General features: G+C 34.4%; 1 protein-coding gene across 1 annotated transcript in view; it reads right to left on the reverse strand.

Annotated features, from left to right (window-relative positions):
• Positions 1-27,966, reverse strand: part of LOC100748844 — a 403,660-nt gene that overhangs the window by 108,644 nt on the left and 267,050 nt on the right. Inside the window, exon 4 of the mRNA XM_024367091.2 lies at positions 1,311-1,454. Within this exon, the coding sequence (XP_024222859.1) occupies positions 1,311-1,395 (85 nt within the window). The 5' untranslated portion in view covers positions 1,396-1,454. The remainder of the gene's footprint in view (positions 1-1,310; positions 1,455-27,966) is intronic.

The following is a 27,966-nucleotide window of genomic DNA, read 5'->3' on the forward strand; positions in this document are numbered from 1 at the left end:
AAAGCTGTGGGAGTTTACAAAGCAACGCAACTGAGCAAGGTACCTTAGTACTAAATAACAAATTACTGCTCAAATAATGAAAAAGATCGTTGGCGATAAAAAGCCGATTAATAAGCTATTGGTCGGTAAAATGTTAAGCTAGAAAAGTTTACGAAATGTCCAGCTGGACAAATTGTAAAGTACAAATTAAATAATAAAAAAAAACTCCACGTCTAGAAGATCATTTGAATTCCTACTACATACAACCGTATCATAAATTAAGGATTCCAAACGGTCATTTCTCACTATTTTTCTTTTTGTCTACTTTTGACATAGTCGTCTATCTAAGAGGCCACCTTTCATGATTCCTGCGGATGGGAAAGGATCACGAAGTTTCACGGAGATGCTAATTAGTCTTTGTTTTGTGGCGGATCGGTATCAACAGGACGCTGACAGGTCGAGGCATCAACGCGGCGCTACACCTCCCGGGCCATCCGCTGGTACCAACCGCCAACACTAAAGGGCTACGACGACAACGAGTCTGTCTAACTCGCTAGCGGTCGAATATACGAGCGATTGATACAAATACCGCACCTAGCGAGACTCCCTCTACGTCTAAGGCAGGGGATACCGGGCATAGCCTTACTGACGAGTCCATCGGTAGTCCCGGGACGAAACGCACGACTCTCTTTTCATCCGCCACAGTTTTTATGGAGGCACGCTAAACAGCAATCTTGAAGACTCTCGATCAGGAGGATGACTCTTGGAAGAGGTAAACCAGGAAGAAAATTGTAGTTCAAAATCGATGTCAAAAGCCGAGAATGTACTACCAAGCTCACGTAGTTCAGAAAATTCATTAGTCAGTAAAATTCACCAAATAGCTGAGTTTCATTATGCTCCAATTCAGTCCATCTCATTCAAGGAACACACTTAGAATCGCGTCTTTGAATAGGTCGAAATTAGGTGCTAAACGGTATATATTGTGCAATAAGCAGGGTCAGGAGAAATTGCTCAAATTATCGCACGGAACAAACTTCTAACTCTAACAAGTATTTCGATTCATCAGTGTGATATTAAAAATATAAAGGAAACACGTTGCAGAATCCTTGTTTCTAATGTGGTGTTCAACTACAAACGTTTGGAAATCTACTGACTCCTAGTTCTAAATTGATAGTCACCGAATTGAAACAATTATTTAGAGGAATAGAAAAGATTCAATAAATCTATATGTAATATATATAATAAAGATTTCACATGTTCCAAGAAAAAATATGTACATCTTTTGTTGTGTACAAATAAAACGATATTATAAAATACAGTAGAATGTTTACCAGACGGCATGGCAGTGATCATGATGGAGACAATGGCGACGACGCCGAGCGCCGATGCGGTCGGCCGCATTCTCCAGCCGGTCATATCGAGGATCCGCTCGCTCTCAGCCTTCAGGGATCTGCTCCATTTCGTTCATCTTCGTTCTGCGTAAAAATAAATTTTTATAGATTACAATTATTTGACGTTAAAATATTAAAGAATATTACTAGGTCGTCCGAAAAGTTTTTTACGTTTTATAAGGAAATAATGGATGCACATTTCCCGTTTTATAGTATTTCATCGAATTATATTATTCTATCAAAATAAAGATCACAACGTTCGACAGATTAGGTTTCATGTTTGTATAAAGATGCATCGTTGTAAAAGACGCGTCTGTAAAAGAAAGACACTTTTCGGACAACCTAATATTATTATTGTGACGGATTCATATCATTAGTTAATAAATTATTGTAAAGAACGCCCAGAGGTTCGACCAGTAAATTCATCGATTATTCATTAAATTTCATAAAAAATATGCTTTGAAAATATAAAGTGCTCTCTATTGATATTTTTATTCCTCGTTTGAAATCGTATCCTCATCTTAATTACGAAGAGTTAGTCTCTCCTTACACGGACAATGTTAATAAAATTCCGCTGTCAAGGCGCGTCTCAGCCAACGTTTAATTAAGAGAAACTTTCTCAAATGGAGATTTTTAAACTTTCTATCGAATGGGAACCGAGCCAATGTAGTGTATTTTCAAACAATTGACATTTGTTGTTGAATTTCGATCCTTCATAGTACTCAGAAAGTGCTTCTAAAATGTTAACTAGATTTATTATACGTTAAAATAAATTTCATAATGTATGGATAATAAATTAAACGATTTTTAATATTTTATCGTACTGTATAATTCTTATCATTTTTTAGGATTTTGTGATATATCATGAAACTTTTTTTTTATTCTGCATCAAGTTATATGTTTAACCATGATATACGCATATATAAATTAAAAATGGTTTTTGAAACGTAGATTGTTATATTATTGTTACATTCAATGCTCTGAAACATTTACTTTATTCTGTTCTACATCAAATTTCATTTTCAGCTATAATGTGCATCATATTTAAAACGAATGAATTTGAAACTACAATAATACGAATTACTATTAAAATTCCGCTACACTTTGCGTATTATGAAATTCTGTATGTACCATGAAACTCATTTTATATATCTATATCAAATTAAATCAGACTTTACATAAAATTATAATATTCGTACATTAGTATTCATTGCAAATGACCCAGGTATCACATTGATAGTAATAATTCTTATTATTTCACAAAATTTCCTGATGTATATATTACGAAACATTTACTCTATTTGAGATGAACGTCCATCGTAAAAGCCACGATTATAACCCATCACGTCACTTCAACATGCACTAACAGAACCGAAAATTCAAAAACCACTCGATATCTTCCATATCACACTAATATCTCAACGATTAAATCCAGCTACTCTACAAATTCGGATGAGTAGTGGTACATGTCCTAGCCAGATAAATTTCACCTATCATTTTCATCGATGTATCAAAATTACGGTCTACCATTCGGTGTCGACTTGTTAGCGAATTTGAACACGTGTGTTTCGATGGAAAATTTGCGGGCGGACGCGATAGTTGCGACCAGAATAGGTGACATTGACAAGAAAATCGTATATATCTCGAAAATTTCAACTGTACGGGATCCCACGGGATTTTATGAACGATGCTATCTACGCAATAATGTTTGAACCGCCAGCTAATACGCTGTGCGTACACTTGTAACGTTATTAACATGATGAGTGTGCCACATAAATTCTAAATACACGGGAAAGATCTTCGTACAGTACCTTTCGAAAATATTTAGCCCATTCACTACCAACCACGAGATATCTCGTAGTAAGCATATATATTTGTCGGGTTAACATTAGAATTTAAGGCGCGTAACGATTCTTTGTTTGAATTAGCCATCGTTTTACGAAACAGAGATTATATTTACGCGTATATACAAGATTTTACAAAATATTATGAATATTAAGTTTAATGAATAATAAGATTAACAAACGATAAGTTTAACTAATGATTAGATTAAAGAATAATAAGTTTAACGAATAATAAGATCAACGAATAATATGTTTTACGAATAATAAGTTTAACGAATAATGAGTTTAATAAACGCTATTAACGATGTTCTTGGGTTCAAACGAATCCACGGTCAACGGGATAACTCTTTACTATGCGTAGAATAATTTTGAACACAAGAAAATACGATTGCTGATACACTCGGTAAATTGCTCGATGTATCACTTTCCAAGGCGATCACACGAATGAATATCTGATGAATATCTTTTTCGCTGTACGACTGCATTTGTTTGTTATATGCTCGCTGGAGGCATCGAGAAGGTTCCAAACGCCGTTGCTAGGCAGTTTCTGTCTGGAGTTTGATTCCTAATACAACGTGTGTCCCATTATATCGACATCTCCAAAGTACAATTCTATGTGATTTCTAGGGAGAACGATACAACCGATCCACAGAACCGATACAACCGATCAGGCAGAACGTTTATCCCGTGACCGTAGCTACGTTCGGCGACCAGTTGTCACCTCGAACCCACTTTCGCTATCACAAATATCGAACAATTACAATCAGATCGAATGACAACAATTGCTTAATTACAGCTATGATAAAATCTAAGCTAAAGCATTAGAAGGCTTTCCCAAAATTGCAAAGGGAAGGTTCCGGTTTTCCTTTCATCTCCGACATATTGATATACGACGAGACTTCAGATTATGACATATCTCGTATTTTGCGCTGCAAGTTTAGAGTACTCGACGATGGTATTCCATTGGGGGTAACCATTCATATGTTATTTAGCAATTAAGTAAGAAAAATTTACCAAATGTCCAGCTGGACAAATTGTAAAGTACAAATTAAATAATAAAACAAAAAGGAAAAGAACAAGTTTAGATCGATTGCAATTGGTCACGGAATAAGTCTTAGTTAGAAATTATTAGAAAGGATGAACGGAAATTTTATATAATAATATTTTATGTATAATAATATTTTTATAATAATGCATAGATTGTGTGAAATTCCATGTTTTTTTTAGGATAAAATCTTGGCGCCCAGGGCAAGACGCTCTAGATTTGCCTGGCAATGAATGGAAAATTGTATGTGTGACACGAAAACTTTCGAAATTCCATTAGCACTTCAATGAGACATGATTGTAATGATTATATTGATAAAGTTCAAAATCGAAGAATGTAATATTCAGAGATTCACGAAAGCACTTGAATACTTGTAAAACTTGTTATGAACATATTACGTACGTTATACAAAATATAATGAAACTTCATTAGCGCTGTAGTGAGACACGACTATTATGATTTTGCATATTGATCGCATTTGAAACCATTTTGAAAACGTATATAGTTCAAAGATATTTATCGAAAGTATGAAAAGAAACCTAAAATATTTAAATAGTCAACTATTTGTATAGTACATTCCTCAAATATTTAATATTTTCCGCACTAAAATAATAAATAATTTCGTGAAAGATTAACGACTAATAAAAACGCTGTTCAGAAACATTGAATTCGTAAGAGTTTATGATACTGTCGATCGGGCCCGAAAAGGTGTCTAGACCCGAAAAACCTTGAAGCGCAGACGGTGTTATAAACCACTCTGTAAAAGAAGCAAATTTTTATCCTTCACCCCTATTTTGAGCAGTCAATAGCGAGGCAAAGGAGAGACTACGGGTCTTTTGGGGGACTTTGGCGCTGTCTACGATCAGATACGAAAAATCAGTCGTCTGTCAGTTTACGAAAAGCGAAGGTCGTGGTCTGACCACCGGACACGACATAGCAGTTGATATTTTGGATTATATCCAGAAGGGACAGTCCCTTAACACTTTGTCTGCCACGCCAAAATCACATGTTTCGCTCAGAACGCCACGGGAGTATTTTTATTATTCAAAGCATACAATGACAAAATAATAATAAATTGATGATGTAAGACAACATTCTTCCCCAATGGACCGTTTATCTTATTGGTGGTCACGGGTGATCACCGTGGCGCCTTGGTAACAATTGATAGCGACATATTATAACAAGGTTTCGTTTATTTCAACAAACCATTCGCATCCGTTATTTCGTCGTAAGCAAAACGTCCACAATATATTGTTGAAACGTGTACAAGATATTAGTAAACAGTATTTGCTCATTCTATATATAATAGTAAGGTATGTTCACACTTTTAACTTCAATTATACGATTGTAAAGCAGCATTTACGATTATTTTGTAAGGTGTGTTTATAATAATATTCGTAGATTACCCCTCAAAGATATGGATGCAAACACAGTGCACCGTTAGATGCAAGATTTGTTCTCGTTTTTCTTTTTATTGATGTTCTAGTAAAAATGTTTAATTGTTCAATGGGACACTTCTTATTTCAAAGTATTTTCTATTTATCGGTTATATCCAAAATGCCCTAACTGTCAATTTTCATTCAATTTTTACAATTGTATGAAGTTCAAGCACTTCGGACACCAATGACCACTTTGGCGTCAAAGTGTTAATAGTCACGCATCCAAAAAACCAATACAGTCCACATTGTGATAACTTTTCTGGGTTATACCTCCTTTCCTCCTTCAACCCTTTTACGAACCTGCGGCTGTTCGGGCGCGTACAAACGCGTTAGAAAGCCATAGAAAATATCTTGAATAACATTAAACAGTCGTTAAAGAAACTTTGAAACTTTACAGAGAAACCTAAAAAAATTCTTCAAAACACTTCTCAGGAAGGAAAATATCAAAGTTCAACAACCACATGCACTCACCAATTAAATTCTTAAACAACTGTCTCGTTCAAAAGCATTTCGGGGGTGAGTTGGCGAACGTTCGTTACTCGAAGAGAGGGCGTAGGGGAAAAGGCAGAACCGGAAGTGAGGGGGCCGCGCGAAAGAGCCGGAAACAGCGTGTGCGGACCGTAGTAAATCGCGTAATCACGTACTCGCGAATATTCGACTTGGCTGAATGCGAGGGAAATTTCATTCGTCTCTGGTCTGGAGAGTGGTTGGCAACATCGACCGTAGACATAATTACACGTCTGATTAAACATTACAATTGCAAGTCAGCCATGAGATTTGTCACGAGCGTCTGTGGCATTGCGGTGTCCCTCGCAGACGTGTCTGTCCCACTCTCTGACTGCTTTCCAAATCGCGTTGCAATTTGAAGAGAAGGTGATCAGACGTGTTGTGGACACGTCCCGCGACATGTACAAATTGATTTACTTAATTTGACCGATCGAGGCAATCAGGCTGAAAGAATCCAGTTAGTTCTCGAAGCTTCGTGTCTTGATTCTAAGAACATTGATGGAGAATTAATCGGTGTGTTTCGCCAGGATATTTCGTGGACTTTGTATAAGAGGTTGCCGAAAGTTTAGGCTAACTTCATAACTAAGCTTGGTCGAATACTGGGATGGTTAAGTTTGATGTCTGGAAGGAAGCGTGCATTAATCCATTAAGGGCTAATGTTGCGTTCATGCAGGGCTTTGTTCCAACTTTCTTTTCAAACAATTTACATTGTTCAATTTTGTTGATGGATACTAAACAATAAGTATGAGTACCTTAGAAGTCATGTTGACCAGCTTTGTAACTTGAATTGCAGATTAAAATGCCAAGTACAAGAACTATTTCTTAACATTTACATTTGTGTTTACAAAGGAATCAAGCTGTCTTCCTATAATAAATAAATCTATGAAAATAGTTCTTTGTTTTTTAAGATGTCCAATGTTAATTATATAGCTGAATAATAAAACTGAAGACTTGATAGAAAAAAGTGGAGTTGACAAGTTTGATCTTTGAAAGGCTCATACATCACAGAATTTTATTGAAGTTTATCGATAAATTCGCTAATATTGTTATTATGTTGTTAAAATCGCTTGCCCATTTTGATCACCAGGTCCAGTTCGGTCGTCAAAAATATTGCTTTTGTTACGTGACTTATTAATCATCAAAGCGTGATGAGTATTCCGACTCTGATGTTATTAGAAAAGTTGAAAAAAATTTCGCAAGTTTATACGTTTTTCCTCGACGAAAACCCGCTCGAGATTTCGAATTGTTTTAACAAGTTTGAGGATGAACACTGAAGATTGGAGTGGTCGTTTGTTTTCTCAGCTGTGTCAAAACGGAGGCTGCTTTCTAATTTAAATCGTGAACAGTCCCTGAAAGGCATTCTCTTAAAGTTGTTTGATCTGCTACTCTTTCAATGGGGACCAAGTTATTTTTCTGCTCTGCGGTCTGGAATACACGTACTCGAATTTCGATCTCGATTGTATACTTAATCCTAAGCGAAAGAAAACAATCTAGATTACTTGTAAAATCATTTCGTCCTTCTCAACACCAAAGTTTTTATGTACAGTTTACAATTTTTTACTTTATTAATTAATATCTATTTAGTTTCTAAGTTTAACATTATACTAATATATGTGAGAAAACTTAGATATTTTATATTTAATGCCTCTTTATAATTGTAGATTCCAACATCGTACAATAATATTAATAAGTTAAAATACAAGCACAAATTAAACTTAAATTCGAGTACTTTCTTTAGTGGTACGAATGTAAAGTTGTAAAGTTGTAAATGTGCTGTACTATGCATATACATATATATATATATATATACACAATATATACATACAACATATACAACGAAGGTAAAAATGAACTAATTTCTACCAATATCTTCTCATAATAGCCTAAAAACGATATTTCGTGAATTTTGTTGAAAATATGTAGAGTTATCTATAAATTATCATAGTCTTTTTAATATTTAAGAAACTTTAAAGAGTATTCTTTCGGAATGGTTACCAAACGATCTAAAAGTTCATCGCGGAACTACAACCAGCATGATCTGAAAAATTACTTTTTCGCATTGCAACAGATACTTTTATTCCTTGGACGAAACCCTATCAAAGAGCTTCCAGTTTCGCAATTTCCACCGCGAATTTCGCTGCAATTGCTACTTTTCGTGATGTTCACGAAAGCAATACTGCAAACCACCTTTCTCTATTCGCTCTCGCGGGACAAAATATTCGAACTCCATCGAAAGAACTCCAAACTCTGTTTGATACAAATGTACACTGTTCTGTAAGATTTTCACGGAAACGTATTTATGTAAATTTAAGATGATAATACATATCAGAGATTTTATCTCTATATAGTTCTTACAGATTTTTGACAAAGATATGATCATCAGTGAAATGTTTGTTTTCTAATGAACTGTAATGTATACACTGTAATGTACTTCTCTTAATGAATCGTTTTCATAATATTATTATCTGTAATATAATCCACTGTATTTAATAACATACCTGTTTGCTATTTCAACTTCTGATTGGACTAATATTTGTGAATTTCTCTTTTATCATTTCAAACTCTTGCAAATGGATTAATGGTAATTGAATAATATTTAAATGTAATTATAGCGAGTTTCCAATAAACCATCAAAATTCTCCAATTGAACTTCACTTCCCTATAATTCACACGTTACGATAATATATTTAATGAAATATGAAACTTTTTCAAGATATTATTACCAGCATAGAAACATATAATAGAATAATTTTCTCGTTTCATGGCCAGACTAAACTTAGAAACTCGCAGAAGGCTAACTTACGTCGCCAAGTTAGTAAATTAAAGCATACCACGAGCATCCATTCCAAGTCAGAGGAACGTGCAAGTATTTTATCACAAAACTGTCCAACACATTCCACGGCCGTACCTATAGGAATCTTGAAAGAAGTTTCTTTGCATCCTAGTTAAAATCATCGTGAATTGCATCCACGAATCTTAACTGATGTCTTCTCTCAATTATGATCTCCACGAACGTATGTCGAGTTATATGAAACTTGACATTTCTATCGAGGTGTTAGTTAAGATGATTCACCAAGAACTTCTCTGATAGAGTTACCAACATCGACTCGATACTACGGTTAATCGTAATTCTCTGGGGAAGTCGAGGCCAGCTGACTGATGGAAATTATTCAGTTACATGATCACGCTCCAAAGGGTTGTAGTATACATATAGAATACTCGTTATAATTTGGAGATCGGCAAGTTTCGTATTGATGCTAAGATAGAGTATTGGGTAGCTGTTGGTATAGAACCATAACCATTTAATTATGTTTTTGACATAGGAGAATGGAGATAAAATATGAAATTAATTACACATTTTTTTCTGCTATGATATAATGGAGTTAATTATTTTCTTCTATTATATATAACGATAAATAATTAACTTTGAACTATTTCAATTAGTAAAGGAAGGGGTGGTAATATGGCCCCTTGTGATTCTCTATATTAAAAAACAAACACGTCATTTGTTGCATCTACTACATTCGTATATAGAGAAACAGATTTCTATTATATTATTTTCGCTAATGAGAAGCATAAATAATATAACTTGAAAAACATTCCGTTTTTCGTCATCCTGAAAAAGGAATATTTCTTGCAAATTGAGTGAGTTGAAGCGTCGTGTGTTGGAATATATTTGCGAAAGGTACGTAGAATCGATATACACAAGTGCGATCACTGAATCTTTGATATTTTCCAAAATATAGTTGAAGTTCCCGAAACTATGTCTGTTGAAATATTATAGTGCTATTTCATTTTTTATTTATATTGTAATCAGATCATTATAATACAGACATGCCTCGGATAAATTTTTCTCCTAGATCAAGAAAGTTATACAGGGTGGTTGGTAACTGGTGGTACAAGCGGAAAGGGGGTGATTCTACGCGAAAAAAGAAGTCGAAAATATAGAATAACAATTTTTCGTTCGAGGCTTTGGTTTCGAGAAAATCGACTTTGAATTTTCGCTCGGTACGCGTGCACTTTATCATGTCTCGTTATAACGGATCTCATTGTAGATCGCTGTCTCGATGCAAAAATTAAAAACAAAATTTTTATCCTATATTTTCGACTTCTTTTTTCGCTTAGAATCACCCTGTATTTCTACGACCTAAAAAGGGGAAATGGAAAACAGGTCGTAAGGCGGCATAACATAGTGAGTGAATGCAAAAGTGCGAAGGAAAGAAGAATACGTGTGTGACTTTTGTATATAAACAGAAGAATTCACTTTATTTATTTACTTTCCATCTCAAAATATTACTAAAAAATGCTTTTATGATTTTTGTTAGAGGACGATATCCGTCTGACACTATAGTACCAAAGAAGACGGTTAGGAACACGACCTAACTTACCTACTTACACGACCCTACTTGCGTATATTAAACTTCGAGGCATAACAGAGACCATATTACCACTCTTTCCTCTATGTAATTCGGAACTGTTAATATAAAATTCTCTCGTATGTTAAATTATGTAAATAATTAATCCCAATTTGCTGAAGATTGTATTTATTTCTTGGTTTTATCAAAACTTCATCTTAGCACAAAGATAAGACTTGAGATTTTGACATCTTATTTACGTTTATAAACAATTTTACTTCAGCCTAGCGGTTTTGAAATAGTATTTGGTTTACAAATTTTATAAACTTTTCAATATTGCACATAATTTAATATTACAAATATATTTAAGCTACTATGTTCATCATATTGTATGATAAAAGTACGAAACACAAATTGATTGGATTTAAGTCAGGAAAAATAAAGTTTAATTTAATTCGTGTTTTATAACATAATAACATTTAACAGTGTAAAAATTATTCGAAATTTAGCTTTTCAATAAATATATTTTTTTCAGAAATTTTCACAGAAAATGTATGACTAGTTTTTGTAAACCAAAGACATAAACCAAATTCCAGAAAACTGGGACTAATTACTTGAAATTACTATTAAAGTAACTAAATTAAACTATCATTTAATACACAAAAACAAATCACAAAAATCAACAATCTTTTTAATCAGTGTTTCAGTGAAATTTAACGATAATTTCGTTATGACGAAGTTTCCGATTCGAACTAACTGAAAGAGTTTCGAAACTGGGGTGTTACTATTCACAAACAGTGAAAGAAAAAAGTTAACTCAATATCGAATCTCAGTTTCTTTCGGATCAATTACCCCATTCGACAACCTCGCAGCTGTGGTTACGATTCGTATTATATCGAAGAAATCGATTCAATCGGATAATTCGTTCTTTAAATAAAGCGGGGTAATTTGGCGACTGTAATCTATCGTTGTTCCTAAGATTGGCTTTCGTTTAATGGCAGGAAAGTGTGTTGTTAAGTGGTCCAGATACTTCTCGGTTCTCTATCCTCTGTCTGCACAAATGGGCTGTAAGGGTTTTATCAGTTCAGGATTATGCACGGTGATTCATCTAAATTTTTCAGTGACGCAAGATTTCTTTTGGTCTTCCAATTGCAGTATCGGGTAAAAGAAATAATAAATACTTTAGAAGTATCTATAATATACAAAATATGATAGCCACAGCTGCAGTCGCAGCAGTCACGTTTTGTTTATGTTTACTCGCACGTCTCGTTGAACCAACTATCGATACTTACTTTTCTTCGATATGATGTCAATTTATTTCTAACTATCGTAGTCTTACTTGTTTATTGTGTATAGCAGAACGTTATGATACGATAAGATTGATTTTGAAAAATTGACGTTCCAAGAACTCTTTATCCTTTGACCGTTTGAATTGTAGTGTTCGGACAAAGAAGATTCCTTCAAATACGCATAACTTATACTTATCTATAATAAGTATTAACTTATTATAAATAATAAGCCATGTCACTGCGCCACGTCAGAAAAATTACTGAAAATTCTCAACGCGAGAATTGATTGTAATTTTAATAAATAAATAAATAAAAAAAAAATTCGCATAACGCATTAACATATCACACGAAAAGAAGTATACGATAGAATAAGAATTGTTAATATTATCGCAATACATTTCGATAATAAAACAAACAATACACAAGCAATACACAATTTCACAAACAATGCAAAAATAATCAAACTTCGAAAGTTGTATAGATCCGTAAAAAATAGTCCTAAGGAATATACAGGTTGGTTGGTAACTGGTGGTATAAGAGGAAAGGGGATGATTCTATGCGAAAAAGACGTCGAAAATATAGAATAAAAATTTTTTTAATTTCTTTTTTTATTTTTTCATCGAGACAACGATCTACAATGAGATCCGTTAGAACATACCGCACCCGTATCGAGCGAAAATTCAAAGTCGATTTTCTCGAAAACAAAGCCTCAAACGAAAAATTTTTATTCTATATTTTCGACTTCTTTTTTCGCCTAGAATCACCCTTTTTATTTTTTCATCGAGACAACGATCTACAATGAGATCCGTTAGAACATACCGCACCCGTATCGAGCGAAAATTCAAAGTCGATTTTCTCGAAAACAAAGCCTCAAACGAAAAATTTTTATTCTATATTTTCGACTTCTTTTTTCGCGTAGAATCACCCCTTTTCCGCTTGTACCACCAGTTACCAACCATCCTGTATAAATGAATCAAATATTAAACTATCTTTTTTTTAAATTACCGAGCTACAACATGTCCCTTATGAATCACCATCTGTAGCGAAATTATGGTTAATTCCTACAAAAATTCATATACAGAGGTGCATTCATATTATTTTTAAACCTTTCGTTCATTACTTTATTGCCCATCATTCGAACATTTCTTTCTTCATCATCAATGCTAGAGTGTATTGCAGAGTCATCTGTACCGCGAGCACACCAACGGAATTTATACGCTCTCGTTGAGATTGACGCGCGACGATAGATTAAAAATTAAATTTCCATGAAACTCCGCTGTTTCGCATCGTTTTGTTGCATCGAAAGGTGAATCGTCAGATTTCGTTATATTCTTTCCCCTGATCACGCGAGCTTCTTTTGTTGGCATAGTTTCGCGTGAGTCAAGCGGAAGGAAAAACGGCAACACTGGAAGCTAGAAGTTCGATGGATATTATTATTATTAAATTAAATTCATCGCTCCGACTCAGGACAAGTTGTTATATGAACGATGACCACTTAGACACACAACTTACATGGAAACAACATACTGAATCAATTATAGACAAAACACGGATAAAAAGGAGACAGATGTATTGACTAACTAGTCGAAACTCTAAAGTCAACATAGAAAATAAAATAAAAATCTACAAAACGATAATAAAACCAATTTGGGGGACAGCAACAATGAGCCACATAAATAAACTAAAATCGTTACAATCGAAGATACTCAGAACAATAGTCAACGCTCCGAGGTATGTCAGAAACGAGGATATACGCAAAGACTTAAAAATACCAAGGGTCAAAGAAGAAATCAGCAGGTGCGCAGAAAAATACAAATACAGAACGGCAACACATCCAAACCAGCTGGCTGCTGAAGCGAGCAAAACTGTTATAGAAAAAAAACTAAGAAGGTAACACCCCACTGACTTCATTAAAGAAATAAAATAGTCCAACTCCCACATGTGATATATTCAACATACACATGTTATTTAGCAATGGAGCTAGAAAAATTTACCAAATGTCCAGCTGAACAAATTGTAAAGTACAAATTAAATAATAAAATCTATTTTTTTATAAAAAGATATGAACGATAAATACCGAAAATCATCAACGACCGCGCTTTTCTTGCTGGAATTCGCTTTCATTTCTTTCTTTCATGTCTTTTATTTGTTCTTCGCGACGGTTCACACGCGCTAATCGCTAGCGTCGCCAGCTTCCTTATTTTTTTGCAAGGAGAAACGAACACGATGGATTCAATGGAGGGATTAAAAGGTTACGAGTGTGCTCGAGAGCATCGAAAAATAGAGATTCAGGGAAAAATTTCAGGAAAAATTGTGAAGGCACGAACGCGGAATTAAACGCTGTGGAAATTTTTTGTCCCGAATAAAGGTTGCTCTGACGTTCCTATGTTGAACCTCTCTGGTTTGGTACTCAGCTTTTTTAAATCTCTTGTCACTGATACCGAACTTTTAACGATGTAAAGTTGCTGCTCTAAAAACTTCAAAGAAATCGTTACATCCGCGAATAATTGAAAATCTGGAGGAGCTTTAAAGAGAACAAGGAATGTATTACTTATATTCTGTATAAACTGTTTTGAAAGATGTAAAAGATATGGTGTTAAATGATCAAAATCATAATATATACATAATATACAGGGTACATTATGAATCAGCTTCCACAAGTTTTCAAACACTTCCAATATAGTAATCTGATAAAGAAATATTTGCGTTGGTTGCACTGCTTGCACCTTTAAAGTTACATAATAATCATAAAATCCTATAATTCCCGTATTTACGAGTGTTCATTATTATAGTACTTAATAAGCCAATAAAATTATTTACCATACTTAACCACTTTCTATATGTCGCTAATTACGATTGTAGTCGATGCAACTTACAACAGTAACAAACAATAACATATAGATACCAATTAAGGCCCAACGAATCATCATCGTTCATGATAATGAACAAGTTAAACGCCGAACTGAGCTTCTACTTGATAAATTAAACTTCTTATACTTTTTACAATGTGCAGACACACATATCGCGATGCAACTTAAAACAGTAACAAACCATAACATATAGATATCACTTAAGGCCCAACGAAACATCATCATTTATGATAATGAACAAGTTAAACGCCGAACTGAGGTCCTACTTGATAAATTAAATTTTTTATACTTTTTACAATGTGCAGACACACATATCGCGATGTAACTTAAAACAGTAACAAACCATAACATATGGATATCACTTAAGGCCCAACGAATCATCATCATTTATGATAATGAACAAGTTAAACGCCGAACTGAGCTTCTACTTGATAAATTAAGCTTCTTATACTTTTTACAATGTGCAGACACACATATCGCGATGCAACTTAAAACAGTAACAAATCATAACATATAGATATCACTTATGGCCCAGCGAATCATCATCGTCCATGATAATGAACAAGTTAAACGCCGAACTGAGTTTCTACTTGATAAATTAAATTTTTATACTTTTTACAATGTGCAGACACACATATCGCGATGCAACTTAAAACAGTAACAAACCATAACATATGGATATCACTTAAGGCCCAACGAATCATCATCGTTTATGATAATGAACAAGTTAAATGCCGAACTGAGTTTCTACTTGATAAATTAAATTTTTTATACTTTTTACAATGTGCAGACACACATATCGCGATGCAACGTTCAAACTTTAAATACAACTATTTTCAAGGTTATTCTGTTTCGTTTATGGTCTATCGCAAAATTTACGAACCGCATGAATGAGTAAGAGAATTTTTGGATTCACAATTTCGTATCAGGACCGCAAACTTTTATTAATTCATCGTGATTCCTCGATCGAGTGTTTTTCCCTTTGGCGAAGAAGAATATCAAGGATTCTCGTCTTTCCGTCGATCATCAATTTTTAATCGCTCCTCCGCGAGACTTCGACAACTCTTCAACGGATAACTGCGAAACTTTTCCAATACCCTTTACATCTTACGATACAGTGATAAATCATCGCTTTCTTCGGGAAAAAATTTGAGTGTTCGAGATACGGGATAAGAATTCAGAATAGTGTCATTTAGGATGATCGGGAAATCGTTTCGGCGGCGTAAGACGGAGTTACTAATTTCGCTAATAGCTGTGATCGTTTAACTTCCAGCGCAATCCTCGTAATTGCACATTGAAAGAAGCTTTCGCAACCCTTTTAGTCTTCACGCGATACCATTCAAGAAAGAGACTGTGGTTTTAAAATCTATACGCTTTAAAGCGTTCTACTACTGGAATTTTGTTTGATTATCGGAGAAGAAGATCATAGTCGATTATAGTTTCTCAATTTAATTTGTGAAAGAATATAATTAAAAGGACTCGACGTTAGAAGAATAATGCGAGAGAGAAAACTTTTTATTGGTGGAAATTTTGGACGAAGTTAAACTTCGATAGAAAAGTCGGTGTGTATTGTTTAGACAAACAAGGATTTTATTCTTCGGTTCTATCATAATTATTTCATTTTTATTAAAAGATTTCGATACGAGTATAATCATGTATTACCCTTCCAGCGAGATCATTGTAACATCATTATTGTACCTATATTGTGATTTTTAGCAACATCGTATGTTTAATATTATTCTGCTACTTGGATAGCTGCTATAAGAAATGAATAATAAAAGGTATATAGTAGAAAAATTTGGTTAATATATTCAATAATTATATCAATAAATGCAAATAGAAAATGAAATTATTTTGAACAACATTAAAAAATAAAAATTCAGAAATATCTAAATTAATATGAGGCATATGCCTTAGTAAATTGGTATTCGTCTAGGAGTAGAGTTTAAATAAAATATGAAATTGATAAAATAAAGATGTACTAGGGGGATTGAGAAATCGACGAGTTTCTATGGAACGTGTTAATAATGCGATACGTTCGATTTTCTCTTTCCTCTCTCTGGTAGCTACGATTATAACGAACATGTTCCATTAAGAGAACGAGACGACGAGGGTGAATTCTTACTTCGAGGCGTCGTTGATCGCGAACTTTCACGGAGTCGCTCGTGATTAACAATCCCAGCTTCGCAACGGAGTTGCTAGAAGTATCTTCTTTTTCTCTTCCTTGTCTTCTTTTTAAAGTAAGTGTCGTCGAGGTTTCTTGATTAATCGTAGCTGACGTGTTAGAGAAATGGAACAGTGTCCAAGCTTGATTCTGCGGTTAGATAATATCTTTTTCTTTTTACTCTTCATTTCTCTTACCAACAGATTGCTACCTTTTTCAATTTCTTCCATTGAAGGATGAAATAGTTGGATTCAATTTCTTACTCTTGACAATCTCTTAAATAATGTTGCACACACGTAATCTTTTGAACACGATTGGTAACTGTTGGCCGTACTTGACATGTCCATTATTCTTAGTTAGGGTGTATTAGTAAGATGTCGACATGGACAAAGATCATTTATATTATTGTTCGAAACTATCTTCAATTATTTATAACTAGAGTGCAAATGTTTGTGAATATATTTAAAAGATATACGGATACGCATATATGTATATAACGCTTAAAAATATTAAAAATATATATATCCAAAGCAAAGTAGATTTTGTATCATTTAGCAGGTAAAACAGAAATTTCTATTCGTAAAAATACGAACTTGTATAAATATCTGCAGTCTATTCATAACTTTCACATTAAAAACTTACAATATATAATTCATTGATTTCTCTGAGACGAAGAATAGGAAGAATATGATGAATATTTTAGATACTTAAGAAATGATGGAAATAGATTATATTTGGAAGGCAATGATGAATAAAGATATAAGATATTCAAAAGAAGATAAATTATATACTACTACTACTGGATATGTATAAATTTATGCTATAAAATCGCCTCGCTTTTTAGCGTCCCCTGTGATTCATTCTTCTTTCTTGTGATTTGCATGTATTAGAACTATTTAAGAAAATATTGTTCTCCAATTGGGCAAAAATATCGTGTACAGAAAATATCCGTCCAATAACATAAATTTTCCCATAAATCAAACTATAAATTTTAATTTGCAATTACTCAAAATCTTAGCATACTATAAATTTCGATTTTCCAATCTTTACAATAGTTAACATCTTAACAAATACAAGTTCCACTTCCCTTTGAAATACATCGATTTATAAATCGCTAATTACTGCTTCTCATATGCTATAATGTTTGAAAAATACGTAATATCGAAAAGTACGAAAACATAAATAATATAAACCAGATCGAACAATGTCATCGTCTCAGGAATTTGTGCAAACACTTTGTCACGAGAAACAATCGAGTTCGTAGATCTTGAATTCGATTCGTAGGCGTTTCCAGCGTTGAGACGGGACAAGATGGGGTGCGTCGTTTAACGTCCCTTAATCCGATCCCCTCAATCCTATTTGCCTATACGGCGGGAGCGACGAGTTTGTCGACTCGGTGTCGGCGGATGTTCACCGGTGGTCGGGAATGCACGTTAGAAACGTCTCGTCGCTAACGTCGTTTTAACGATTCATAAATTTTCAACATTCTGCTGCACACCGCCCCGCCGTGGCCAGCCAGTTCCAAAAGTTCCATGCGGGAAATCTGGGTCAGCCGGGCGCCGCGGCGAGCTTTACGATATATTCTGGGATTAACCAAGGATCGATTCTCGAACGCGTATACTTTAACACGTTGGATTACATTAACACGCTCAGCGAAATGAATAATTCACGCGTCCCCCCGTTTCACGCTCAATAACATTTGTACGCGCTCATTTGCTCGATAAACGAAAGAATTGCGCACATTCTTCTTTGTTTGGTCTGATTGATAAATTTTGAGATGATGGTTTTGTTTTAGATTTTTGTGAATCTTTCTGATCTTTGCTACCTTGATTCCTTTTTATGTTCTATGTTTGAATTTGAATATAGTGGAACTTTATTATATATTTAACTGATTTTATAACTCGTCACCTAATAGCATTTTGCGTATACGTATTTTAAAATTTTCTTCATTTTCTATATATAATAATATATATAATATTATACATTGTATATTATATATATAAAACTTTAAAATTTTCTTCATTTTATATACAATATATAATATACAGTATATAATATTATATATATTATTATATATATAAAATGAAGAAAATTTCAAGATACGTATACGTAGAATGCTATCGGGTGACAAGTTATAAAATTACTCAACTCAAGGAAACCCTTAGTAGGAAGGCAACCACATAGAATTTCAGATAACTCTTAATATACTAACAATAAGATGAGGTCACTATACAATATAATATATCTGTAATAACACTTGAAATTACCTACATGTTAAATAAATAACAGTTATAGCACACGATCTTCAATGATAGTCAATGTTTATGCATTTACGTAGAATCGACATATGTAAAAAGATACAAACTATTAAAAGCGAAGCATTCACCATATTAACAGAATGAATTGCAACTTTTTGCTGTATATACATATAGAAGTATGTATTAGAATCGAAACTAATACAACGATTATAAGAAACCACTATCTGACCATAATAGATAAAAGACATCGATCATCTAAGATTGATATGCTAAGGAATAAAGAGACTTTTGGAAAAAATAATTCCTCGCAAACGTCATCAATCATACTTTATTCGCGATTAATTTCGAAGAGAATCAACGAACGTGTCCAAAGAGTGTAAAAAGACTGCAAGGGAACGAACAAATAACGTCTGAATTAAATTCTTAATTAAACAACCTTGGATTTCCAGTGCAGACTTCGGTGTCGCCGTTGGAAAGGGGGTGGATACACCCATGGAAGACGAGAGATTCTGGACTAAATTCACCCTGCGAAGAGTTCTAATTTTGCTGGCGGCGACCATACACGTGTAACAGTCTCCGCATCCCGCGTTTCGTGCAGGATAATAAATATATTGCGGTCGTTGGACCATGGAGAAAAGCTTTTTCTACCTATAATATCAACCTCGTGACGCAAGCCTACCTCTAAAAATCCACGAAAAAGCTGCAGTTTTTCCCCCTCGAAATTCGTACGTCGAATTTGTCCCGTGTTATTTCTCTTCGTGGATGAAGCTAACGACGACAAATATTCGCGTCCCTTTTTCATTAATCCGTACGAAGCTGCTATTTTGAACGTGGTTCACGTCGAAATATTAATCTGTCAATATACGCGACAAATTATTCTTGTATTTCGACTTTCATCTCGAGATGACGATGCACTATTTCTACTGTTACTATTATAACAATTATAACGATGAAGCTCTTTTATTAGTTTTGGTAATATGCTAATTTCTGTCATACTTGTAGTGGTTCACGAAAGTATTTCAACTTATATATTGTATGTATTATTAAAACATTTTGAAATTTTATTAGCACTATAATTGGACGCGACAGCTATGACTGTGTTTGCAAAGTTTGAAACTAATCTGAAAACGTATATACATGTAGGAAATAATATAGTGCTAGTAGGTTTGGTAACGGTATGATTGTTACAATATCGTTTGATGCTCCGTCAATCTATGTTTACACAGTCACTATTCGTCACTCACTACTCCCGTTACAATGGTTCTCTTTTTTCCACACACCCGATATCTCCCAGGCAATCCGTACACGATACTACACGATACTACACGATACTACACGATACTACACGATACTACACGATACTATACGATACTACACGATACTACACGACAATACACGATACTATACGATACTACATTCCTACATACATACACAAACGAATTTCAAAATGTTTCGTATGACACATATATTTGATATATAATATAATGGTTTCTATAAGTATTTAGATACTTCCGTGGCTAACTGTGTACACGTTTCTAGATTGATCTTAAATTTTACTAATATAATCATTATAATTTTAGTTAGTGCGTTGCACGTATAATGACAAAAAAAAAAAAAAACAACTGGAAACGCAGAAGGACTGATATAAAGAAATAATTGTTCCATCTAGAAGGAAGGAAACTGAACTTTGCTCGAGTTGCTGGCCGGAACGCAGCGTCTCCAGTGTCGAGTAAAAATTCTAAACGCGACTCGGCCGCAGTTCAATTTGCACTCCCGGCCCTCGCCATTGTTTGCGTTACACGCTCCCTAATTAAACGTGATATTTGAGTTCGTCCTTTGTGCCGAGTTTCATCTTACCAAGCTCCATGAGAAGGACGAAGGAGGAGGCTAGAGAAAACTAATTTCACCCGGTTACCCGACTCGACTGTTCGTAAACACTTATTTATTTTCAGAACCTTGTTCCGCGGAGTTTAACAAATATATAGCGGAGGTGAGCCGATTATATGAAATTTAATGTTTAAGTAAGACATTAAGAGGTTGAAGACTTCTAGAAAAAATCTGAGTTTTGTAGAAACTAACCTCGATTGTTTGAAATCCTGAAGAATATAGTGGAGAAGGAAGAGCAGAACGAAAAGAAAGAGAATGGAAAGAAGGATGATACAATATAGTATTTATTAATCACTATTCTTATGGTAAATTAATGGAATCTTTAATCCACTAGAATTTTATTAAATTTACCGAATATAATAGAATTTTACACTACTTATTGTATTTTATTTATTCATTATTATAGTGGTGGTGGATTAATATTGTATTACAGTGTTTCAGAATCTGCACTTGATGAAATAGAATTTTATACAGGAATTAGAAAGACAAAGAAGACAAGGAGGAGAAAATGAAATGAAACTGAAGGGAGGAAAGGATTAGTCGAATGGAAAAGGAAATAAAGAGGAGGAAGAAGGAAGGGAAGCCTAATGGCTTAATAGCTTAATAGCATCTATCTTAGCTCCTGCTCATGTCAGGCCTCAAGCATGAGTGATCTTAATACCTGCCTAACCTACGAATTTCTGACTCTCTTAAGCTCCTATCAGTTTCTTAGTATTGAAACAATAAATTTTAGTTTACTACATCAATCATGTCTAGTCATTAGTGCAAATATTAAATCTTTCTGCAGAATTCACATTTCATCTGTAAGATTTAAAGGATTTTCTAAACTAACAGAAAGACTTCTGGTGTTAATACAATCAATGATATCTAACACGTTGACTGCCACGACACCCGTATTCGGGTGTCGCTTATTTGACTACTTGCGAAGGATCGTCGTAGATATTTGAAAAGATATTCCAGAGGAAATAATAAAACTATCGAATTGTTATAAAAGTAACACGAAAATGGTTTATTACAAAAAAATATTTTGAATGTAAAACTTTAAAGCATTCTATACATAGCTGAGGTTGGTCGGGACAATTTGGACAATAAGTTGTTGTTTTCTTTAAATTCTCTCGTGTCCTTGTTCGGTCCATTCGACGACCTTTATTTGCATAACATAGTTTGCATGCGCGTCTAATGCTTCTTCCGGAATCATTTTTCCGAAAGGCGATATTACGCTGATTCCGTCGAAGACAAGGATTTTTTGTATTTTTAGACAACCCTAATAATTTTGCAATTGATAATTCTCTAAATATTCTAATATTTATATTCTTCCTTGTTTTGTAAACCGTCAAAGCGTTTACAACAGAAATTCCCAGAAGGAGTTGAATGCCAAGTTTTCTGTACACTTTCCTTCATTATATTCGACAACAGCTAGTGGTTTTAATGTTGCGAACAAACGAAACGAGAGATCATTCTTGAGATCACAATTTCAGCGACTCGCATTACTAAAATATCGATGGGAGTACCTAGCAAAGAACGCTTGGTACTGCGTGGCACGAGTGGTTTGACGGAGATTTCAGTGAAAACATGCGTGGCAGTCAACGTGTTAAGTAGCAAATATATATAGCGGTATATATAGTAAATAAAAAAATACGTTTTTTAATAGATAATTTAAATTTAGAGTCTGACAATTCCATAAAATTGCGGTAATTACTAATTCATCGTTAATATGTACACCTGGATAAAATTCATATACTGTTTCTACTGTGACTACTATTAGCCACACATATTACCTCAAAAAAGGAAATACCACATTCTACGAAGTTGCAGAACTCTTGATTATCAAGGAATGTACGGAACAGCCATTTTAATCAATTCCTCCCAGTCTCTTTCTGTGAACGTTGGAAACGAGGCGTGACTCACGAGACACTGGAGCCGGATGTCGTGCGGTCCCGGAAGTCTCACGGTAGTAAAGTGTCGGTCAGTATGTCCTGTTTTTGCCCAAGGGGGCCACGCTATGAAACGTCGGTTTTATTCGCTGCAACCGGTGGCCAGCGGCTTTCACAGGAGGATAAGACCACCGGAACCACAGTCAGCTGCAGATATTTCCAACCTCGGCTTCGCTGATAAGCTTATCTCTCCGTACCTTTCTGAAGAATACACCGTTTCGTTCGGTTACCCGCCCAAAATTTAACCACCAGTTTTGGGAAACTCATGCAGCATCAAGTGAACTTCGGTAAAATTATATAGTTAGTCTATATATACACATATGTAGATCGTTCCACGTTTGATCAATTCGGAAAAGGAAGATGGTAGAAATTAGCTGATTTTCAAAGCTTGCTATTAACGAAAGATTTACCAGGATATGTTCCTACATCTCAAACTAGTTCGTAACAATATTTTTTAACCTTTGTTTCTCGTGTGATGTAATTTTATCCTCTTTTAACTTTACTTATTAACTTATCCTTCCCTAAAGATGTAAACAAGCAACGTACTATAAATATACTATATACTATACTATAAATATATTAATCGATAAATATATTAATCGAATATATCTTTAGTAAAGTCTTTGGTGATCTTGAAATATATATCAAATAAATGGTAGCAATGGTTCGTTCTAAACAACTGGTTGACAAAATTTGCATAAACCATTTTTAACCCTTTATCCAACCTTTCTACTAGCCACGTATTTGCAAGCGGACAGCTTGTAGCTGTAGCATTTTCCCGTGCAAAATTTCCATATATAGGAGGCGCTATTAAACTTTCCTGCGCTGCGTGTATTTTAATAACAAGTTCCAGCATTGTCCTGGAGTGCAGCCACGCACTTATTTAAGTGGATAGCAGACAATGAAATCCATGTCACGAATGTAGATAAACTAGATAGTGTTATTATTATTATTTATTAAAATTACAATCAATTCTCGCGTTGAGAAATCCTCTAACTTAAATTTGAGGTGTGTACAAACTTAGTATTGAATCGAAGTCACAAGTGTCAAAAATTCAAATAGAGTGGCAAAATAAAAAATTAGCATATTCATACATTTTGAATCTGTTAATCTAACAAGGTGAATTAATTCGTCTCCAAAAGGTTATGAATCTTTTTATAAAGAAGTTTAAATTCCTATATTGAGACATTGTACACGTCAGGTTTCATTTTAATTATCAATTCTTTATATTTACGCATCCCCTATTGTTTTGCCTATTATTTTATTTCTATTGAAAATAAAACATGATTAGTATAATACATAGCGTATTTACAATTGAAAATATTTAAAATCCACGACTAACAAAATGAAATTTTAATTCTGTAATTAAAGTAATTAAAGAAATATCTAGTTACGGAACATTGGAATTAACGGATTAAATCAAGCTTTGAATAAAACAAAAGTTAACGAAATACGTTTCATTTGCATTTCTCTACATTAATTTTAACAACTCGCCGAGTTCTTACACATGCAATGTTATTCTCGAAAACATCCCGGATGATTTTTTGTATGTTCTCATCTTACATGGGTAATGTTATTAAAAACAAGGAAAAAGGAAGAAACGTTATGTACATCAGTCCCTACAGGAGACTCGGTGTTTCGTTTAGACCGGTGAAATGCAGGGAACGGTTTCCTTGTCGAGGATACGGCCTTTTCTCCCGTATTTTCAAAAATTCAAATGAGTCACCCATTTGTTTCGATTGCTATCGTGAGGACGTCGCGATGTTTCTTTTCTCTTCCGCGCGAATCCATGAAATTATTTGGTACAAGAATTATCGAATAATCATGGATAATTAAATTATATGTATATATACACACGTGTATATACTTATATATATAATACTTATGAATAATTTCAAGAAAACGAAAATTTAAATTCCAAATGTAGAAAGAAGAAACAGAGCCCAAAGCTAAACTGCGATCTTTCTTGCATAATAAATGGAAATAAGAATAAAAATATTCACAATAATACAATAACAATAATTTATATCAGCCAATATGTGACAATTTATTTGTAGAAGATTGAGTATGATGGTTATCGAAATAACGATGTAACTCGTTATTGGAACCGTCAAGTGTATTTAAAATAATAAATAGATAAATAATTACAGGTAATGTCGTTAAGACGCTCGTACTAACAAATTCGCTAAGACAGTGTATAATCGCTCGTTGATAACTCGTAAATATTCTGTAGATACTCGTAGATACTGACTCGCTTGCGATCGCGTCCGTTTATTTATACCGGTCGAGGGAGAATCGGAAAATTCAAATTCGTCTTTGTTCGACGGTTGCACGTGGCGGCGACATTATTTGTCCGGAGTTTATTTATTATTACATTACGTGTTTTCTAACGATATTGATACTCCGAGGCAAAACGACAACATGATTTGAATTGTCCTCCAACTCATGTGCCGCTATATATTCAACGAAAAATCATTAAACGAAGTAAATATATACAAAAGAGGAAAACAATGCACAATGTTGAGTGAATACACTATTCCCAAATATTCATCGGAAACGTAACTACGATTATAAAACTTTATTCTTAGATCCAAATTCATTTCTGTACAGTTCCACATCGATCACCTGCCTCGACCGCAAAACGCTTAGATTTATAATAGCATATTCGCAGAATTATTCAGCAACATCGCAGTCGTTAAACTTGAAAGCACGACTCACGTGGCTTTTACTAGTACATTTACGCATAGACGAAAGAGAGAGAGAGACGGCTGGCGGGTGGACGCGTTCTCGCAAAGCCGCAAAACATTCGTCCTAGTGATGAAAGTCGGTCGGTTGCCGTTTGCAGGCTGATCCTCTAAAAAACAGCGAAAGTGGAGGTAGATTCGCGTTTAGAGTGACGTGATGGATTGCGTTCCCGCGCTGGCGAGCACTTTACGCCAAAACGCCAGAGAAATTCGTTTCGCCTTTCCTCAATCTATTTCGACCGAATCGGCACTCCTGTTTTTCATTGGTCCACTCGTGACCAGCAAAACGTTCGACCGAGAGATGTTCAACCGCCTTGATAGAGCTTAAGTCTCGTTCAAATTCGCTGAGTTACTTGATTTCGCGTCGCTTGAATTTCAAATAATTTGACTCTGCATTTCTGCTCGTATGAGTCAAGTTACTTTACACGTGGTCGCTTGAATTCGAGGAATCTGATTTTAAATAATGGATACGAATCATTCCAAATTGTTCGTACTTATGATCGATGTTGGATACCTGTTTTTATAAGGAGATTTAAAGTTACCATTTTGCTGGTATAGAAGCTGCTCAAAAAATAGGCTTCTTATTTATTTTATGAAAATGATTTTTATAAAAAAAATTTTATCTTCATATTTTACCTATTCAATATAAAAATTTCACTTCTTTTTCATGGATTTGTTGCATACTTCGATGTATTTTTAACACGTTGGTCGCCACGTCACCCATACCTATGTGACGGGTATACTTCCGTGGGTCCCGTCACCCAAGTATGGATGACGCTCTTCTTGTTCGAGTTAATTAAATACAGGATATTGTAATATCGGAAAATTAGGATATACATTTTTCCCCCATTACTTACAATTTATTAACACTGAATTAAATATACAAACATAAATTGGACAGAACACGATGTTTGTTTAACTGAAACTAAATGCGATACTCGTATATATCTCAAATAACTTTACAACTTATTATTATTTGGCAACTCTCGTCACAACGAATCTAACACACACACACACTCTCTCTCTCTCTCTCTCTCTCTCTCTCGCTAACAACTCTACAACTCTACAACACTGACAACTCGATCAATTCTCTCAACTCTACTCTCCGATGTCTCGATCAACTCTTTCAACTCTACTCTTCGATGGAGAGATTTAAAGTTTATTGGGTCCAAGAATACAGTTTTAGGTACATATTCACAATAAACGGTGAATTTTTGTAATGGCGAATGCTGTATTATGTGTCGGCGCTTTACATTTTTCGTTGTATAATACAATTTTTGGGTTTAAGTCGCTGGGGAGCGGAGCTTTTTTATGTATTTTCTTTTTTTTTCTACTCTTCGATGTCTCGACAACTCTGACTCTCGCAACACACACACTTTTCGACTCGCACACTCTGACCTTTCGGTTGTCCCACCTTGAAACACAAAACCGTCCTTCTGATCTAACGTTATCTATTGTTTTTCTCACATCACTGTAAGAATTAGGTGACTTTAGTCACATAGGCGCTCTTAAATGTAAGCGAACCATGTAAAGCGCCGACATATAATACAGCATGGTTACGTCGTACCGCCGCGTATCGGTACCTTTGCCTAACATACCATTACAAAAATTCATGTTTATTGTGAATAATGTACTTAAAATCTGTACTTTCTGGACTCACTAAACTCCTTTGTAAAAAAAAAAAAAAAGAATGTAAACGAACCACAGAAAGACGACGTACACGGTTTTTTTCTAATTTCAACCGACCTCTGGTTCAAACTACTTTACGATATTACAATATGCAACATAAAAATATTAAAAAACATATTATACCATACTTTTTATTAATTTATATCCTGGATAAAATATTATATTGTGCTATATCGTATGGTATTTGTTAAAACATTCCAAACACAATTGGAGTGATTTTAAACAATAGTTGTAGACTTCGTCATCACTACTTTCCTCACCTTCAAATATATTTTCACTGTTTACTGAACATTTTTAGGATGAACAAATCACTGATGTACGTCTCACAAGTATGCTTCATTGACTAAATGAAAGATCTGAGATATCTGCCATGAGATACCTCGGAATACTCTAGCTGGAAAGCTTATCGCTTTCTCCATTTCAGAACTAAATAATCTTTTCTTTACAATGAATCGAAAACGATAAACAATGAATTCCTGCTTGTCGCTCTATTTACGTTCTGTGTACCGGCGGTCGGATTTGTACCCCACAGGAAACTTTGCCGAATCACGCTGTGCGACCAACTTGTTAA

This window comes from Bombus impatiens, unplaced genomic scaffold (assembly GCF_000188095.3).
Source record: "Bombus impatiens unplaced genomic scaffold, BIMP_2.2 scf_0276, whole genome shotgun sequence".
Classification (NCBI taxonomy): domain Eukaryota; kingdom Metazoa; phylum Arthropoda; class Insecta; order Hymenoptera; family Apidae; genus Bombus; species Bombus impatiens.